The 20,400-nt window shown below is 33.0% G+C and overlaps 1 protein-coding gene across 1 annotated transcript; it reads right to left on the bottom strand.

Annotated features, from left to right (window-relative positions):
* Nucleotides 1-35: 35 nt before the first annotated feature.
* On the bottom strand, nucleotides 36-16,128 carry LOC139096635 (cholecystokinin receptor-like). Its single transcript, XM_070648730.1, has 6 exons — nucleotides 16,061-16,128; nucleotides 8,068-8,530; nucleotides 5,864-6,314; nucleotides 5,423-5,792; nucleotides 897-1,144; nucleotides 36-817 (listed from the first exon to the last, which is right to left on the bottom strand). The coding sequence occupies exons 1-6, from the start codon at nucleotides 16,126-16,128 to the stop codon at nucleotides 561-563; spliced, it is 1,857 nt and encodes a 618-aa protein (XP_070504831.1). The 3' UTR covers nucleotides 36-560.
* Between the last annotated feature and the right edge of the window lie 4,272 nt (nucleotides 16,129-20,400).

The following is a 20,400-nucleotide window of genomic DNA, read 5'->3' as shown; positions in this document are numbered from 1 at the left end:
CGAACTAGACTTCCTTTTTTTCTAAGACCCTACATTATGAACTACAGCACACTCTATTCATATGCATTAATCATATTCTATTGACGATTTCATCCCATTGTACCAACATTCATACATAAAAAAAGAGATAGTGATGATGATGCATATATTATGTGGACCCCTTTTACACACACAAAAGGGATGATACTAAAATGAGCCAATTATTTATTATTTTAGATCATCCATTAAATATATTTTTTATTATTATTTCAACATTAATGCATCACCTCAAATCTCTTAGTTCATTCAATGATATTAATTACAGACGATCCCATTTTCCAGTAAAAACTGTTATTAAAGAAAGCTTTTATTGTTAACTTTTTCATGCTTAAATACTCTTTTTTGCTTGCCTTCATCTCATTCATACAAATAGACGTCAATCCCCTTTCAATAGACCTAGATCTATTGTTATAAATTATTATTATTTCTAATGATTCTCCACTTTGTCGTCCACAGCTTCCTTTTTCCCTTTTTTTCACATTATTGAAGATATATTTCACATTTATATGTATTGCTGAAGCTCAATAAAGATAATGAGAAGAGGCCGGCGGCTTATGAACTTGTGGACGTTGTTTAATAAATCTTGGATTGAATGGTCCAAGTGCTGCTTCATTCGTACTACTTGGTGGTGCTGGTGGTGGACCAGTAAATCTTAAATGTGAGCGTAAAAATCGTTGTGCCGAATTAAGTTTTGCAAATGGTTGACAGGCTGATTGACGCAATGAATTATAATTGAGTACCCAATGAAGTATTGGCGATACGGCTGAATGTGCAAATCCTAAATAAAAGGAAGAAAGAAAGAACAAAAATTCACATCGGAAATTTGAAATGAAGTCAATTTGATTTATTTTTATTACCTAAAAGCATCACGAATTCCGTTACAGTATTTGAGCATCCACTTGTTATTGAAAATTCTCGAAAGATTAAACAAATGACGTGAGGTGACCAACATGCCATAAAAACGAAACCGGCAACAACAAGAATATTTGCAAGTCGTCTTCGACTTCGTAATGTAGATGTTTGCGGTATTGGCAGTTCTGCTGGCGGAATTGGTGGTGAATTTAAACGAGTTTGTATTTGTTGATTTTGTACTCGTCGTATTGATCTGTAAATAAATATTTTTTTTTATCGTCAGATCAGACTACCGACTGCTCAGAAATCTTCCGTTAAGAAAAAATTTAAAATATTTGAATTATTTTTGAACGTTGAAAAATTCCATGAGTTTTAAGAAAATCACACTAAATACTATTCAGTTTGATAAAGAATCATGACTTTAATACTTATTACAGTTTAAAATCAAGAATTATATTGTAATTAACGAGAAAAATGACAATCTATGATTGCAAAAATTTGGAAATGTTTTGTAAACAAATCTTTGTATGTGTTAGTGCGTGAATTTTTAGAAATTTCCAATTTAAAATTTTTTACTTAAATACAGAGAACAAGAGTGCATAAACCTAATTATTAAAGCATAAATTTGCTAAATTTTGGTTTAAACACTTCAGCACTGTCTTAATACAGTGGAAGCAAAGGTTTTTCAAAAATTAATTTTTTCATCCAAAAACTGTCAAATGAAATTCAAATTTTCGAAATAATTGTCGAATTTTTTCGAAGTAAATGTCGAATTTTTTCGAAATGAGTTGTCGGTAGTCTGCGTCAGATATTGAATGAATTATTCTTGGTTGGTGAGTATATATTGATTTTGTAAGTTTAATGATGTGATGATAAAGTGACAATTGATAAAATGCGCATTTTTGCTGATTTATTTTTGAACTCAATGATTTTATTGTTTTACATTGAATTGTGTGAGGTCGATTAGGAAGAAGTTATCAGAAGAGCTTTAAATCAATTCGGATTGTGAATAAAAATCTCAGACTCAAATCGGCTCGATTTCATACTAATTTGAGTCGACCTCTAACTCTAGTTATCAGGAACGACACGGATGCAAGAGTGCTAGGAGACCGTTCACTTACTCCTTAACGCTCTTACGGGGAAGGGGTGGACAAAAGGGAGAAGGGGAGAAGGGGTTTATTTTCAAAAATATGATCTATTGGGTTACGTACCAAATGAATGCCCCCTAGAGTAATATGCAAAATGAACCAAATAACCAGGTACGAACGATTTGGGGACGTTTGAAAATTACGTAACGCTTAGGGGAAAGGAGGAGTTTACTATTTAGTTACGATATACTCATTTTGGTTATTGTTATGAAGTGTTCCGATTAGAGACAGGTGAAGTAGGGGGTTAAAAACCGATTTGTAGGGCTACGTAATATGTTAACGGTCATTAAGTAAAATCAATCAGAAAAAGAGCAAGGACATTCTTTTAGATCCAAAAATAATCTCTGACAACAAAAATTGTTCAAGCTTGATAAAAAAGATATCACATTCGGAATAATTGTGCGTAAAATTTATCTATTACAAGATCAGAATATCTAATTTAACTCAACAAGTTTAGCCTTTTTACAGATGTTAATTAACTCATAATAAACAAATTAGGATTAACACAATTAATTAACGATATATCAAAAAGAAATTAACAGATAATTCATGTTAATTATACCAAAATTGCAAATTAATCCAGCAAAGCGGAAAGCAAAAATTAAATGATCCCTTCATTAATACTCATTTACAGACAAAATTCAAAGAAATTTCTTTCGGTCTGGTGATTTGATGTGATGAAATGATCTACACCTACGTAAAAGAGTTTTTAGACATTTCCATTTGAAGTAAAATCTAGAGTAAAACATCCGAAGGACAGTATTGTACTTAACATAATTTCCATACAAGTAGATTAAGTACTCTCCGTACTGTACTTTTGTGCTTTGATATAAACTCAATAAGGAAAGTACTGGACTTTTGAATGTGTCTGACATTTGGACAAATTACTGCTGTTGGTAAGAATTCTTTACAATAAAAATCAAGACACCCCTACACCCAGTATATATACCAGTTTGTCGCGATTACACTAGGACTTCATAGTTTGAATAGCATTGTCTTAGCTAATTCGTACCTTAAAAAATCTTAAAAATTTAATGTCTTTTGTGGTCGAACTCTTTAGTAAAATATGGAAATATTATTATTAAGTACTGAGAGTTATGAATGAATTAATAATCTTAAGTATTTGAACCCCAAATGAGTGTCGAATGAAGATACGATAAAATATGCATCACCTTAGAAGATTAAGTTTAAAATCATCAAAATTTCATAAAACCAATAACATCAATTTATATCCATCAAAGGAAATTTACAACCGACTCAGGAAAACCAGTTCCGATTGATGAAAAATCAACAAAAAAAAGTTAGATCGATGTAATCAATGAAAGTCAATCGAGACCGAAACAATGAAGAGCCAAAAAATATTTTCACAGTCATTTTAGACATTAATGAACCACCCAAAAAAAAATTACAATCAAGTCAAATAAAACAATTTAGAATGATCTGTAAACAATACTCCCATAGCGATGCTACGCAAAGGAAAAACTTTTTCCGTTCTTTTCCTTTTTGCAATTATGTTAAATGTTTCAATAATGAAGCTGTTGCCCAATCGTCAAGCTTTAAGTTTCTCTCTTGCCGTATACAAACAATGAAAAAAAGATGAGAAAGCAATAAGTAGAAAATTGCTAATGGATGTGCTTGAGGTAAAAATAAAAGATGATGAAAAAGAACAAGTTGAATTTGTTGGAAAAAATGGAAGGAAGAATTCTCAAGGGGGAAGAAGCAAGCGAGGATGAGGAATTGAATTATATGAGACTTGTTTGAATTATTTATTTGAAAATTGAAACTTTTTCCTGTTCCTTCATCTTCATTTTTCCTTGAGGAGAAAATTAAATAATATAAAAAAATCTTTTGATTTTCCCATCGGCGATACTTTTTGGTTTGCAAGGCTTGCCAAAAGCATAGCCAGGAGTGAAAATGTGATGATTAACATTTTCATTCATTTAGCTTCAAAAACTCTGCATACGACAGCCGAATAGCCGATAAGACGTGAAGTTGTCTTGTTTTGGCACCGAGAGGGCTAATTTTGACTCATTTTCATGGTGAAGAATGCAGTTTATCGCATTATGCTGCTGGGGTCACTTTCTTCAATCAATTCCAATCGCCGGGCATTGAAATGTTGTTCAAGTGGTTGCCAAATAGTTGTCACTGCCAAACGAGTCCTGTTTAATTTTGATAATATTGTCCATGATTGCCGTGTGGACATCATCTCACCATGTGCTATTCGGCAAAATATTATTAACCCGGTTATTTCGCCAAGTGGCTGCCACTTGGTTCTAAGTATACTATCCCCTCGTCGCCGTGGTGGCAACATTTCAATATGTGCCGATCAGGACTTTGAGAAGCCTTAAAGGGAACTGGAAGGGTACGATCACTTATTAGGCTACAGAGTAACGAACATTTTTCAAAAATGAACATTGAAATTCTTTTAACTTCTAGCGTTTAAACCAGACTTATTCCCACACTTATTGAACGTACTAAGTAAATGATCCCAAATAAAAACTTCAAAGCTTTTCTTAAATATTTAACAGCATTGATTACAATGTCTATGAAGGTTAAAGTTTAAAAGCTTCTGGAACAACTTTTAAGCGAACATCACCATGATTATAGCAACTAAGAAGTAAAAGTTTTTTTTGAGAATATTTACGTTGCATAAAGCTGGATAAAGTAGATTTAAGAAAGGGGCACTAATGACGGTAAAGTTTTAGCAAAGAAATCGTGTTCACAAGCTTAAAATTTTATTATAATTTCATTTGTTTGAATCAGTAGTGGGTAACCTGTTATTTTTCAGGCACAGCACACGTTAGTGGCAAGCCTCGACCGAAAGTGTGGCCTGGACACCTCGAGTGTGACCTCGAAGTGTTCCACGGAACACAGGTCATCCACCACTGATTCAAATATTTATTTTCTTCGAAACAACATGATTCATATCCAAATTAATTGATTTAAATTGATTTAATCCCTAAAACCAGTTGAAGGGTTTGGAAAAATTCAGCAAATTTGGCTCAATATTTACAGAAAAAATTAAAAATTAATTGAAATCTCTGTGGAATTTTAGCTCAACGATCTGAACTCCAGTAGCTTTTACTATCTTCAGCTATCACATTCTTATAAAGTCACGTAAAGTCAACTATGCATTTCTTTAATCAAACAAGAATGAAGATTGGAAAATCTTTACTAAGTAGAGGTTTTATGACACTCACTTTATATTCCAATCCGAAGTGATAAATCATCAATTTATTTACAAAAAGGTTATTTTTACATCAAATAAGTTCCTGCTCAAGGAATTGACTTTCAATTTATCAGCATGACAAGGTAAATGGCAATGAGCAATAAAATTTGCAATTTCATCAAAAAATCAGCAGCAGTTTTCATTAACAACTAACCTGGGTGTTCTCGGACTTGCACGAAATCGAGTTTCAGCCATTAAATTGCGATTCTCTTCATCTGTACCAAGACCATTTTTACTATTAGACGGATTTATGATGCTAGACGATCCATTAAATCTTCGATTACTATTCAGTCGATTGACTCCACATTGATTACTATCGCTGCCATTGCTACGTCTACTTGATGACTTTTGTGGACTAAGATAATCATCATGTGATGAGTCGGGTACATTGAGGCCATTTGGAGTCATTCCCGTAACTAATATCATATGTGTTGGACGCCGGAGTATTGTTGGCATTGGCAACGGTAGCTCACCATGCTGAGCACGAGCTGTTAGTGATAATGCACATAATTTTCTACGAACACCTATAGAGAGTCAAGAAGAGCATGGAATGAAAATGAATGAGATCTTCTTGTATTAGTCAATAAATTCTTACCTATGTGATTGAAAATAACGCCTATAATGGGAATTATAAATACGATACTAACGTACGATACTATGAACACGATATGCCATTCACTTGATCCATAATCGGAGACACAAAGTCTTTTGTCATTAATTAAATTGCTATTACGATAAATTGGAAATGTTGTAGAAGATATTAATTGATGTCCTGTTACGGTCGATGATGGCGATGACGATGTCGATGATGCTGTATATGGCGTCGTCGTTGTCTTGAATGATGATGATGATGAGGCCGTGAATACTCTATAGACTAGTAATAGCGGTATGCACAATATCGCAGATCCAATCCATGAAAGAAATGCCAAAATTGAAGGAAGAAATTGTCGTTGACGTAATTGTGCCAGTCTTGGATGTTTAACAGTTACATAACGATCTAATGATAGCATGAGGAGACATAAACTACTCGCTGCGACAGGAAAAGACTGCAAATTAAAGAAATGAGTAAGATGTTAAAAAATTGAGTGACGGATGTTTCAGCGAAAATGGTAGGAAATGACATTTTTTGCTCGTTTCTTCCACTTCTGTACTTTATAAATTCATGACATTGAATGTGATCATCATGTGATGATGCCATGAGTTCTATGTTGTGATATCACTTTATGGGCGACACAATAAAAAAAAAACTTTTGAATGTGTATGTAGGACATTAAATCCATATCATATCATTGGGATTGAATTATTAACTTTTATGACTTTTTTCTTTCTAATGGAATAAAAATCGAATAAGTGTTGTCTCTATCGTATCCATACACGTATTTATTTAATGTTACGGAGAAACCTGATAGCTGATTTTCACAGTCCTAAAGAGCTTCTTTCGTTCCCTAACAGATAAATTTTGATAAATCTAATCGATTATTTGCACATACTTGGAAGGATTCATTGATATTGAAAGATATTGCACATGCTGGAGAAAAAGTTTATGGAAGTTTTACTAACTTACATTCAAATCGTTAAAAAGTTTTTCTTTGAACTGCAGACATTCTCACTTGAAGGTATATTCAATATTTTCCGGAAAAGATTATTAAATATTTTTGAGTTTTGTTAGATATTGCATGATTTAAAATAGACAAAATTTGATCCTTATTTCTTATTTATGATAATGGTTGTGTCAAGAGCAAGTCAAGGGCCAGACACAGACAGAGTTTTGTACTGTGCTTTCTGTACTTTCTATGCAAAACACATCACTTTGTGCCTCATGCGTCGCTGACACAAATGTATCACTAACATTAATGTGTCACTCAATTTTCATATTGGCTTATCGCCAATATGTGCCATGGCACAGAAAAGTTTGGGCAATACTAATCTAAAGCGAGACAGAAATCTAAACTATCTCTCAAATTTTTGTGCCAGTCAATACACAAAATTACGTCTAGACACATGCAATGCACATAAAAGCTTATCAGGATCTACCAGCATCTACTCCCAATCGACCACAAAGTAGAATGAGAAGTTGACATGGAGTTCATACTAAATTGACTCTAAACTCCATTTGTATTTCGAATGAATCTTTATGTCGTTTAGGATTCTAATCAAATGTAATGTCGTACACATTGTACGAATCCTTGTCGTATCAACAGCACTCTATATGATGATTGAGTGATCGGTCTCTGATGGGTATCGAACATACTTCCTCACAAAAGAGCGATGCTGATTCCTGACCTGTTGCCTAACCACTCGACCATAAAGTCCTTACTATCGCAATGATAGATTCGCTTATATATGGCTCGATACCCCAGACTCCACCCATTTCAGACACCACGCATTCTGGGAATTTACTTAATCTCATATTTAATGACCAGACCAATATTATGGTAATACAAAGTACTCATCATCCATTTTATATCCTTTCAAACAAAGTAGTCATCTAATTCAATAATTCAATAACAAAAGATAATTTAATGGACTTGTTGCATGTACATGAAAATCTTTTAAGCTGATTCACCTGTTCGATCACATACATATTAAAATTATATCAAAACAAACTGTATATATGCAAATATGTATGCCTAAATATTAGTTTATAATTAATGCTATTGAACCCAATAATTGCTTTGTTTTGGTGATTATTTAGAACAGGAATCATGTTCAAACAACATAGTTGTTGCTTATGAATTCATATGAAGCACATATTATCAATAAATAGGATTAAAATGTTCAAACGAGACACATACATACCTGTAAATAATGAAAGGCTTTACATCCAATGTTAACTACAACATATGACATTGTTCTGCTTTGCATTCGCAAAATAACGCCTATAATAGTCAGAGGTGCTGACACTAATGAAACAAGTAAATCAGCTGTACATAGTGCCAGCAATAAAGGATTTTTCACACGTGCTGTCGATTGCGAGCATAATGAAATAAGTAACGTTGAATTTCCACATATTCCACTAAACACAACAATTCCATATAATATAATTAATGTCAGCAATGATAATGAGCTAAGAAATTCATTATTTGCAGCATATTCAAAAATGTCATTGTCCAATGTTGATGATGTATTCAATTGTGTCGTTGATTTCGTTATAATTGTGACTTTTCGTGTCGCATTTTTCAATTGTGAGAGTTTTAGTAGCCATTGTTTATCTTCCATTTTACGTGCACTCCCGTTGAAAGAATGCTCGATGTCGGAACTCCTGAGGGAAAAGAAACAACAAGAATAAATAAATAAAAAATGAAGTACTGTTTTTGTTTACTGCTTAATGCAGCAATTCAGGATATAATAGCTCTATGTTTTCCATTCAACAACAAGTACGTACTTTGTTGAGCTTACGTAAAAGCTCTTATGATTTTATCTGTAAAGATATGACAAGTTAATTAGTTTCTGTTTTAGTTTTCTAGAAGCGCAAATCTTTGCTGAAAGCTTCGCTGTTGGCGGGATAATAAATAAGCTTGTCTGAATGTAAAAGCAAATATTACTTCAGGCACATCAAGTTTTCAGTAGAAATGCAAATAGGATGTTCTGAGAATCAGATTAAAGCTTATGAAGTCGTTCAAAAATGACGTCGATCATGTAGATTCATATTTCTTGAATGGCCTATAGTTTGAGTCTCCTGGTAACTCTAGCGACAAAATTGAAGAAGGCTCCGCCTCGAAACTTTTGATACTCCGCTAAGCTCTTTTATTAATGTCAAATAGAATCCCCTCCATGTGGCTAAATAAAAGACTATTTAGTGGCTCTGTGGCGAAGCTTTCTTCATTTGAGTCGCTCGAGTAAGGCAAGGCAGGCTGCGACCCATTGTTTAGTTGTCAATTTGGCATTTGAGTTACTGGGTCGGCATTTTAACTGAAAGACATGGTGTTGGTCTCACTGCGATTTGTCCCACTGTCCCACTAATATCTGAGCATATGGTTGATAAGTCACAGCGTGCTCTAATCGAACACATTTTTAAGTTTCGATACCAAACCACAAGAAAGCTTTCGAACATTGAACTGAAATTCCAGTCAAATTTTTATCACTCCGTTGACATCAGATAATTGAATTTAAAAATCACATCAACCATAACGAGAAATACTGAACCACATTACTGAGTGAATGCATCACCATTTAAAGCTTTTGTGATGAATCAAGTAACAATGTTAAATACGATAAGTGCCATCTTCATTCGTTCTTTCATGCATCATTTATGGTGTTGATGGAGAAACTTCCACTTGTCTTTTTCCTTTCATTCATATCCAGCATTATCTATCAAACATTTCTCTTCTATTGCTCCTTTTGTTGTCAATGCAAATAAACTTCACACTTTTATTTAACAATCTTATCCTTCTTATTTACTACGTTTTGTATGACATTCTATTGGTTTTACATCTACTCATTTAGGTACGGCAAGTACTCACACAAGATGATAGTTGTCGTATGAAGAAATGTACTTTTCGAGAATGTTGCATCAGGTTCGTACATATCACGTTAACATAATAATGACGATAATAAGAAAAATGCATTCATTCGTTCGGTTTTCTTTTTGTAGCAATTTTGATGAATGCTCTGCTTACATGGTATATATTCACGACCATGAAAAATATGTAAGAATAATGAGAATCTTTCAGAAGCTGCGCACGTATTAAGTTTACTATTGATGGGTGTGGGATAACAATATGCTGATTGTATCTTTTTCAAGGTCGTAACCCGAATAAAGAGACAATGTAATGTAGACAACAACACAATGGTACATTAACATGAAATTCTATCAACAAGTAGCGGCCAAATTGAAGTTCAGGACAAATTCACAAAATGACGGATAACTTTTGAATGGATTTCCAATTCTGGTGTATAAAGAGACAATGTAATGTAGCAATGGAAATTGTTAAAGTGCAGACGAGTTAAAATAAATCTATCATATGTCCTTTTGACACCTGAAAGAGGGAGAGTCAAGTCTTCAGCACAAGCTCTGATTACTGGTGCTTGTTACTTTTTGGTGCTAGTTTTCAGGTCCTATTGCAAATCGAAAGAACGATTTTAAGGTTTTAAGCTTGTCATGGACTTAATTTTCGGAGGACACAAATGAAGTCGAATTCCAAATGAAGGTTTCCTCTATTGGGCAGCCATATGGATGCTACAAGAGTGGGGCTTCCATTTGGTGTCAATCTCGAGTTACTTTAGGGCTCCGCTAAAGTCCTTAGATACAATTTAGACACCACATGAAGTCGCCTTACATCAGGTATTAATCCCGAGCGGCATACATCAAGGAGGCTCATTCACGGAGGTAGTGAGACTCTGATACATTTTTTAGCAGTCAAGTCTAGGGTTAGAGAGCATTTCTATGAATTATATTGTGATGTGAATCAACTGAATTGAATAATCAAGGACGCAATTATAAAATTATATACAAATAAACAAAAATTAAAAAAAAAAAAAAAAAAAAACCCAAGTTGAAAAAGTGATTTTTTTAACATTTTTTGGATTACATGTGGAGGTAGTTTTCATGTAATATTAATAAAAGAGTTTTAATGAAGCTTTACCGTAGAATTCCTGGAAGGAAGCTGTCGATAGAGACAGTATTGGCTTTGGTAATTGGCATGTGGAAGCCAGCGATTGAACCAGCTATAGGCGTCATCTGAGGGAGGCCATGGATCACAGTTGATCTGTACGGTCATCGAAGTAAGTAAGTAAGATGAAGCTTTAAAAGCTCTATTTCGGAGGAATCAATGCTTCATTTGTGTCACTCGAGTATTAATTCCTGGTTTTAAATTAAATATCCCTGCAAGCTTCAAAGTCAAATAAAAAGAATTCATTCGTGAGATGCAATTTTACATTTTACAATCTGAAATTGTTTTATTTGCAGACTGTGTCACTTTGAAATATTCCCATTGAACTGTATCTCCATTTAAATATCTCAAATGTCAGCATTTATTGTTCGATGTAAAATGTCATTTATTAAGGAAACAATGGAATCATTTATCGCAAGAATGTTATTCAATTGAATTAAAAAAGTGAAAAGTTGTCACAGGTGAATATGAGCAGATTTTCTGCATAATTCTACATAACTATGTATGCTAACTGAATAAATAAAGTTTTATTTAGCATTTTTTATGAACGAATGAACAAATTTGTTGATTTCTACATTTGCAAGACATGAAAATTGTTGTTTGAACTGTATATAAAATGCAGAAACCATAAGTTTGTTGTTTCGAATATGAAAATGTTCAGTTCATTCTTTTGGAAATTCTTTTTTTTTTTATTCACTCATGAACAGAAATTTTACCAAAATATTCGAATATACACAATAAGTTCAAAAGTCAGGGGTCATCGAATCATCTGATTCTGTGAACACAAAATACATAAATACATAAATGTTTTCTTTATAGCAACTTATGTGCATTTAAAATTTACCATTCATTAATCTTAATCCGGTACAAAAACACTTGATATTCCTAAAATGTAGAGAACAGAATTGGATGTGCCAAAGTTTTCAAAGTGGGTTTTTTATGGTTAAAAAGATTTGAAAAGGAAAAGAAAATTTTTAACCAAAAAAAACATGAGGTGAATGTGGCATCAAAAACCTGGCAACAGCTTATTAAACTTTTTTCAGGGAGTTTGCTCAATAACGAGTAATGAGGGAGTGAGTTGAAGTGGCTAGATGACTTTGGTATCTAATCGCGCTCTGGATCTTTATGATCTGAAAAGCTAAAGATTTATTTTGCTCAACAACTGGTGCCATTTGCCTCGATAGATTTTCGCCACATTCAAAAGTATCAGTTTCTTGCCATAAGTACTGTTCTTAGTACAGATTGCACCATCTGGAAATCATTGCAATTAAGTTCCAAACAACAATACAATGCAATTATGAATTCAGCTCTTTTTTTTTAACAAAGTCAGTTTTCGGCAAAAGTAGTATGCTGCTGTTTAAAGTTAGTAAAATTCAGGAGTGTATTCAGGATGTTCTTTCAAAGATGGTGAACGCGTAATAAATGTGGCTGTAACCACATCTAGCTGAATGAACCATGTGCCAACCTCACCTTCTCGCCATTGAGACCATCAATTCAGGCCACATAGTGGGATAGAGCTGAACGAGGTACTGATTAGAGCAGGGTGTCTTGATCTTACAAGCCAAAAACCTTAACTATAAGCTAAGAAACCAAATGGAGATATGGATTAGACCTATCAACGACGATCTAGTATGCAGCGTGAGGGGGGCTTCGAGGGAGGGACCCCTCGCTGTTTTTGGACAAAATTCTTCAGTTTACATGGATTTTTCGATCTTTTGAGAAAGCATCAATTATAAAAGTTGCCATTTCATACTAAACCGATCTCATCTTCCCCTTGAATTTCAGACTGCATCCCTGTAGTAAAATAAAATTCATTTGATATTGCCACAGCCTCATTGAAATTGAAAAGTCTTATTATGAAGAAACAGAAACTCTTTCCGTTCATAAACTTATATCGTCTTGATGACTTTATTTCTTTTTTAAGAAAAAGAACCAAACTGTAAGTTTAACGATTGGAAAATTGTTTTAATGTGAAAAGTTTGAAGTCGTTTTGAATATGAGGAGAAGCTTTGACAGCAAAAGAAAATCCAAGGAAATATTATTTTTTGCCAAATAATAAGTCTGAATATGAAGATTTTATGAGCAACATTTGTACATCGAGAGAAGGAATAAAAAAGTTTCAATTTATACAAAAGCATCATAAAAAATATAATTGAATGTGAAAAAGACTCTATGACGGTATAGCGCAATATGATGGCAGCAAGTATTCATTTCATTACATTTTATGGTGATATGAAAATTGAAACTTTTGTGTCGAGCAAAGTTTGTCTATTTATACAAAAGCAATCTACCCTTTTCAATATCAGTACATGTACAAGTATGAATATTAAGGTGATAAAAAATTTCCAAAAAATTTATTTTTTCATATTATCGCTACATTTCGCATGCTGAATTAATTTAAATTGTATATGTTTCTATGCTGTTTCAAACGTGTCGATACATCACATAGAACATGAGTGTAGAACATGACATGACATTGAATAAAATTCATCTAATAAATTTGTGGATTATAGTGAGATTAATATATGAATATGCAGCACTAAATTGTTGATGTAAGTTATGTTAACAAACATAGCTTTATAGATTAATATGTAAGCTGTAATGATGGCATGTAAGGTTGAATTTAAGTTTATTTAGCTCCACAATTGTTTTAATATTGATTTCATTTACAATTACATTTTTAACACCCGATATAAATTATAAACGCAAAAGTGCTGGGAATTAGTAACTGCCTGAATTTATCTAAAGACAGATCCAGCATCCAACGAATTCTAAATGCGACAGTGGGCCCTCGCGCGCCTTCGCCAAGGATTTAAGAAGTAAAGGAATAACACTAGTCTCCCTTTTTATCGTTTGTAAGTGTTTCCAATGTCAAGACTATACTTAGAGAAGCCTTAGCCATTTGACTCCTTGTTTCAAATTTTTCATTCAATTCACAACTGACTGGTTTTGTCAGATTAAAATTAAATCCTTAAAAAAAACATTTCTTTTAAAATTACCAAATGGATGGTCCCTCCATTTGACCCCTACATCACTGACAAATAAAGTTGTGAGAGTCCATTGTGTCATTCGAAAGAGCCAGTTAGCAGTGTCCCTTCTATTAAATGACTGTAAAAATCAAGCAATAAATGAACAATCTTTAAAAGAACAGTTCAGTGGATGCTCATTTCTAAATGTCAAATTTTTATTTTGCTATCTCAAGCAAATTTTAACAAATTTTTACGCAAAACAAAATAAATATAAACAGAATTTTATTATTTTGTCGCACAAAAAGATATAAAATGAAGCATAACTGTGAAAGAATTATGTTAATGTTGTGAATTTCAATTATTTTGTTCAATTCTTATTACTGTTGTCTGTTGATGTCAAGATAAAAAGCCGTCGTGAAGGGTCATTTTAGTATTATGTTACGCTAAGAGGGTAAGATGGGGCAGGAGAACTTGAAGTTTTGTTGAAATTTAGAAGAAACTTCCACAACTTTCTTAATAATTATTTATCAGAGGTATCAAATTGACATCCAACAGAAAAAATTTCGTAAAAATAACTTTTGTGTACGAAAAAGCTCAGCGATTTAAGCGATTTTCCACAAATTTTTCATGAAAATTCAACTTTAAAACATTTTTAACTTTCTTCATCCTCCCAATAATTTTAAATATTTCACTTAAATTGGCATGTCTTTTGCAGTCTTTCCGTAAAAAGTTCTCCATTATTCGACACCTTTAATGATTGTTCCGCTTTTCTCCATTCTTCATTTTCATCCGCGTGAAACGGAGGCAAAAAATAATTTTTCATTGCAGACATTCCATCACATAATCTACATTATTGTAGTCGTTCATCGTTTTTTATGTGCTTTTGTAAAGATTAGCATGAAAAATTTTACTTTCAGTTACCGTAATTACGGGGATTACTGGTAGAAAGGAGTAAATTTGGAAACTTTTTGAATTATATGAAAGCAGGTTTGTTCAACTAAGAATGCAATTTGGAACAAAGAAATTTATTTTGCATTCTTCATTAAGCTCTTTATTGAAGATCTCAAAGACACGCAGCGTGAAATAGACGAAAAAATTTCCTCGGATCGGCAGGCTGGCTTTGAGTTGTATTGGACAAATACCAGTCCCATCGAAGAATCATGCTGGACCTAGGAACACTATTTTTCAACTTTTTCACAACGTGTGCCGCAGGTGACCTCCATGGGAGGTCATGGATCACAACTGATCTTAACCAGCGATAAGTAAGTAAGTAAGTGTATTTCGCAAGATTTCAAAATTTCTATAAATACAGATTTATCTCATTTATTTTTGTAAATTTGGTAAAAATTAAAGCAGAAAATGCAAATCATTATAATCATTGATTATAAAGGCTCAATTCAAGCATGAGAAAATAGACGAATTGGTTTTATGCTTACATTTGCTTTTTGGTAAATTGTGTTTTACACATGCTACAATAATAAGAACATGAAATGAAAGCAGAATACTAACAAGGAAATTAAAGAATTTATCAGAGTCATTTAGTGGTATGTATGGTATATATGGAATGGGAATGTGGTTTAAGTATAGTTTTTGGAACAACAATTTTAAAATCAATTCCTTATCCACAGACTAACCCAAATTTTTAATCTTCTAAAAATGCACTAAAAGCTTTACATTCCTAGAATATAGAAATTATGCAGCTTTTTATTACTTACTTCGTCATTTGAAATTTTTATTAGCAATCTCAGTGACCGTTCACTTAATGTTGCAGGGATGTAAGCTGAAATTTATTGAAAGGTATATACTTGGAGCCGTTTTCACGAAAATCCTAGATGTCCTTAAAATATTCATGATTCATTCCAAACTTTGTTTTGTCAGCAATCAATGAACTTTTAAAATCTGATTAAAATATAATGATACAATTTGAAAAAATTGTCAAAATAATTTCAGTATTGTATGACATAAAAGTTTTACTATTCAAGGCTTCTTCTAATAAGATTAGAAAAATTTTTCGAAAAAAGACAACGAAATTCTTTCAGTCAATTTTGATTATGTCAATTATAATACTGTTCCATTAAACTAAGATTTACAGTAAATCTAAAATCCTTTCAATTTTAATCGAATTGTAATTTGAAATACCTAAAAGGTAGTCTGCTAATCTTTGGCTTTTTTTTTTTTTTTTTTTTGCCACTCGTTTCTAAGATGATTTACTTTTGGTATTTAGATCGTGCAACTCGTGCTTGCAATATTTGACATTGATCGTGACCACTTAACGACATCTTAATGACAATTTTCTATCAAATGACGGTCATTTGATGACATAAAGACATCATGATGAATGCATTCACAACGTCATTGTCATCCAAGCGACACAAATAAAGAAAACTCCGTAACTGAGTTTTAAGGCTGCAATTTTAAATGTCAATTTTTATCAATACCAAATTTTTCAGCTTCTCTAAACTAAGTTTTACAGTAGAATACTAAGGCAATCCTAATTGGCAATCATTAAAGTCACAAGAAGACCACGTAGTTAATTACTGAAATTCATTCTGCTAAAAGGTTTCAACAGTACGACAAGTCCCAAAATTTGTCCCTAAACTTTCCCTATCAAGCCTTTTAAATTCTGTTTTTAAGATGATTTATATTTGCTATTTAGATTGAGAAATGAAGAAGGAGAGAATAGAGTTTAATCGAGCAAATCAATCATGCTTCTAAACACTTTTTGATCACTATCTAATGTCGATTTTCCATCAAATGAATTCGGATCATTATGATGTCAAGTCAAGACATCGTGATGAATGCATTTACAACGTCATTGTCATGTTCGAGCGATACAAATGAAGAAGACTCCACCCAATAATTATGTCCTTTAAACAAATTTATTCTTTTAATGATTTGTAGCAGTAAAAAAATGACGACAAAAAAGGCTCGCAATTTTTTCCATAGAAAACCTTGAGAAAACCATCCAATAAGCTTTATAACCAAAACGTTTATTGAATATTTTCATTTCCACGAAAATCAGAACTGTTCATGGGAAATTTTAATTAATGATTTTTTGATTCATTAAGTTCACGATTTTTTTCTTCCTTCAACGCTCATTTACATTCTGTATGATGAAAATTTATTGAAATCTGTAGAGCATGTAAATTGCTATGTAAATGAGGGATTTGTTGGTAAGGCGGTGATGATGATGATTAAATTGTTGCTTTTGAAGATACGGCAAAACCAGGCAAAAGTTTTTTTTTTTTTCGAAAATTTGTAGAAAAAAAGACGAAGAATGAGCAATAAATGAGGAAGGAAGATGAGGAAAAGGAAGTCATTAAATTGTTCCTCGGCAAATTTTGCTAATTTTTTTTATTGATCGGTTGGGTTGTTTTCGATAGATTTTTTTTTATCAAGATGAGAATTTAAGTCATGATTAGGTATTTTCCAATAGCTCGATTTTGGGTGTTTTCAATGTTATGCATGACCATGGCCATGGCATTAATTGCTCCTTTTTCTATTCGTCTTGTCTTGTCGTCATGTAACACTTACTTAAGTGACCTGGTGCACTCTCCTCCCCACAATAGCACCAAGTAGCAAATGACTCCTTAAGTCTTGACCTCCATTTCATGACAATCTTAAAGATTCCCTGTCAATACAACAACATTATAATGCCTTCACTTGAAATACATCCCACAATTTGCCCCTGACCCCAACCAACTGAACCAATAAATCTTAAGCATGTTAAATGTAATGCACGACCTTGCTCGAAGATTGTTCTTAAATTATTCATTTTCGGAATGTTCTAATTTAATACGCTTTTCCATAAAAAAGCCAAAACAGTTCACGCAATTCTGTCAATCACTTTTACAACACGTTGTCAGCAAAATAGCTCAACACATTTTTCACATAGAAAATTAAAGGCAGTCGATTGTGTTTTCTCTTGACTGACAATAATTTACGAGGAAGATGAAATATAAAATTTGGACGGAATCGACAAATATTTGATTTATGGCTCATGAAATCTTTGTTAACTTTCCATCACTTAGCATCTTTCATAACGTCTCATAGATGTAAGCATAAACGCTTTTATTTTTCTAATCTTCTTCACACTTGTCTTTTCCCATTTCAATCTTATTTGTTGTTGGGGATAAAGTAAAGTAAATTGTTGTGTCAAAAATAATTTTATCCGGACAGTAAAAGAAGTAGCAAGTCTCAGAGAAAACTTTATGGACGTTAATAAAAAAATTTAAGCTTTATTTTGGTCATAATTTGAAAAGTGCAAGGTCAGTTAAAAATCAACTTATCAAATTTCCTGAACAGAGTTGGCACGCATGTAGACATAATCGGCGGGATCCCCCTGAATAATGGCTTCCGTAAGTAGGTCCTTCTGTAAAATTCCGCTCTCCGCCGAAGCCCTATGTGAAATTCCCGCAAGAAACATCTGTAGAAGGCGTAAATGTATAGAAGGGGTCATAAACGGAAGAAGGCAACCTGCGGAAGGAGCTTGAGCTAGAAGGTTGCAAAATGCGGAAGGGCTCAGCCTTCCGTCCTACAGCCGTCTTCAGCAGATCGACTGGTAAGCTACAAAATTCCTCTTCTGTCTACTCTATCACAACCTACATTTATTAGAGCTCAGGTCCTATATGGAGCTTAGGTTCCAAAAAAGGCATTTCCTCTGACACTGTTGTTGACTAGGTTACCTAGTATGTACAAGTTATTAGGATAAGTTATGCTTCTTTCTTCATTATTTGGCACCATTAAGGTTTTGGAGCTCATAGTTGCGAAATCCACCGTCATTCCCCTCTCTATGCGCTCCTCTTACTGTTTATATGCAAATTTTGGACGTCATAAGAACATTACTTCGTACATAAACCTTCAATTGCTCGCCCCAAGTTCTATGCTTATTACTTATCTTTTGTACTCGTGTTGAATAATTCCAAATAATTAATATTTTAAGGACCATGCGACTACTCGAGCAGAGAATAAGTCAATTATAAGGAGCTTTATGAAAATCACTGATTGTTGTTTCTGTTTCTGACACGTTGTCGTCATCAAAATAAATTTAATTAATTAATTTCACTGAATAGGATTAGCTTAAATATTTATTTATTTATAATTTAGTATACCTGCATGTTGGGGTTGCTTAAATGTATGACAAATTCTCTAAAGTTTATTTAAATAAACATTTTCAGCCTCAAAAAAAGTTGAGCTTTTAGGTACGAAAATTTCATTTAACTTTAATCACGAATGAGAATATAGAAGCACAAAATGTGAGAATTGTTAAGTAATATGCGGAAGCCTAGCTTGTAAATAACATAATTTAACATAATTGACGTACATCCAATTAACAATAAATCCTCTCTTTTTCCACTTTTCCGCAATAAACATAAAGTCAATTGACTCGTGTACATTTTTATGGATGAATTCGAAAGGGTTCTCGTGGGATAATGAGTTTTATTAGTTCACATTAAATTTTCATGATAAAACACTTATTCTGTTAGGAAGCAATTGAAGGTTGTATAATGGCTTTATTGCTCATAATTGCTATTCGTGTTTTATTTTATAGAACAAGTTTTTGAATTCTAGTATTTTTTGTTCTGTTCGATGCTTGTATGAGGATTGTGTTTTATTTTTAAAAGCTTTTGGTTAAGTCTCCTATCAACAGCAATTGTCAATCTTGCAACTGCAACTGTCACTCTTGCGACTGCAACTGTCACTCATGCGACTGCAAATGTCACTCTTGCAACTGTAACTGTCACTCTTGCGACTGCAACTGTCACTCTTACGACTGCAACTGTCACTTTTACAACTTCAACTGTCACTCATGCAACTGCAACTGTTGCAAGAATTCGTCACTAAACAGTGCCCTCGGGAAGATATTGTGCTGTTCGGAAAAAAATCCAAAAACCGAATTTTTTCGTTTTCTTCAGCAAAATATCAGAATCAGATCAGGTACAATCCTGCTAATGATGGAATTAATAACAATAACGCACACGATTTTTTTAAATATTCCGCGTAAATTGCTCAACTATTACCATTCAATTAATTATTTTTATAGCTCTTACAGTGCCAACACACAGCAAAAAAATAACAAGAGATGAAATGTGAAAGGGTATTAACTAGAGTCGCATCAATTACCAGAATTCGAACTGTTATCGGATCGGCATGGCAATTAAATTGTGCCTTTTTTTTCGATTAAGGCATAAAAATTAATTTTTATATTTCGTGAAACAGCATAAAAAAATATTTATTTTAAAAATTCTGTAAAGCGCTGTCCACAAAAAGGCAGTAAGTTCTGTTGAACTGGAAATATGCAAAAATATATGAAATTGTCATTTATTTTTAATTAAAACATACTGCATGGATATATATCGAAAAAGTATAAAGAATAATAAATGAAACCTACCGCAGGACATGAATTAATTGAATGTATGATATGATTGGTAAAGCTTTTCCTTTATATATTTTTATACGATTCTCACTGAAGCAGCTATTAGACTCATAATAGTGCATTGAAATGAAAATTAAAGTTTAATTGATGGGAATGAGAAAGCCTGTTTGAGGCA

The sequence above is a fragment of the Chironomus tepperi genome, unplaced genomic scaffold (assembly GCF_022539635.2).
Source record: "Chironomus tepperi strain 1889 unplaced genomic scaffold, CSIRO-AGI_Ctep_v1 contig_3, whole genome shotgun sequence".
NCBI classification, from domain to species: domain Eukaryota; kingdom Metazoa; phylum Arthropoda; class Insecta; order Diptera; family Chironomidae; genus Chironomus; species Chironomus tepperi.
Note: the sequence above shows the minus strand (reverse complement) of the source record. Positions and strands in the feature narration are given on the sequence as shown.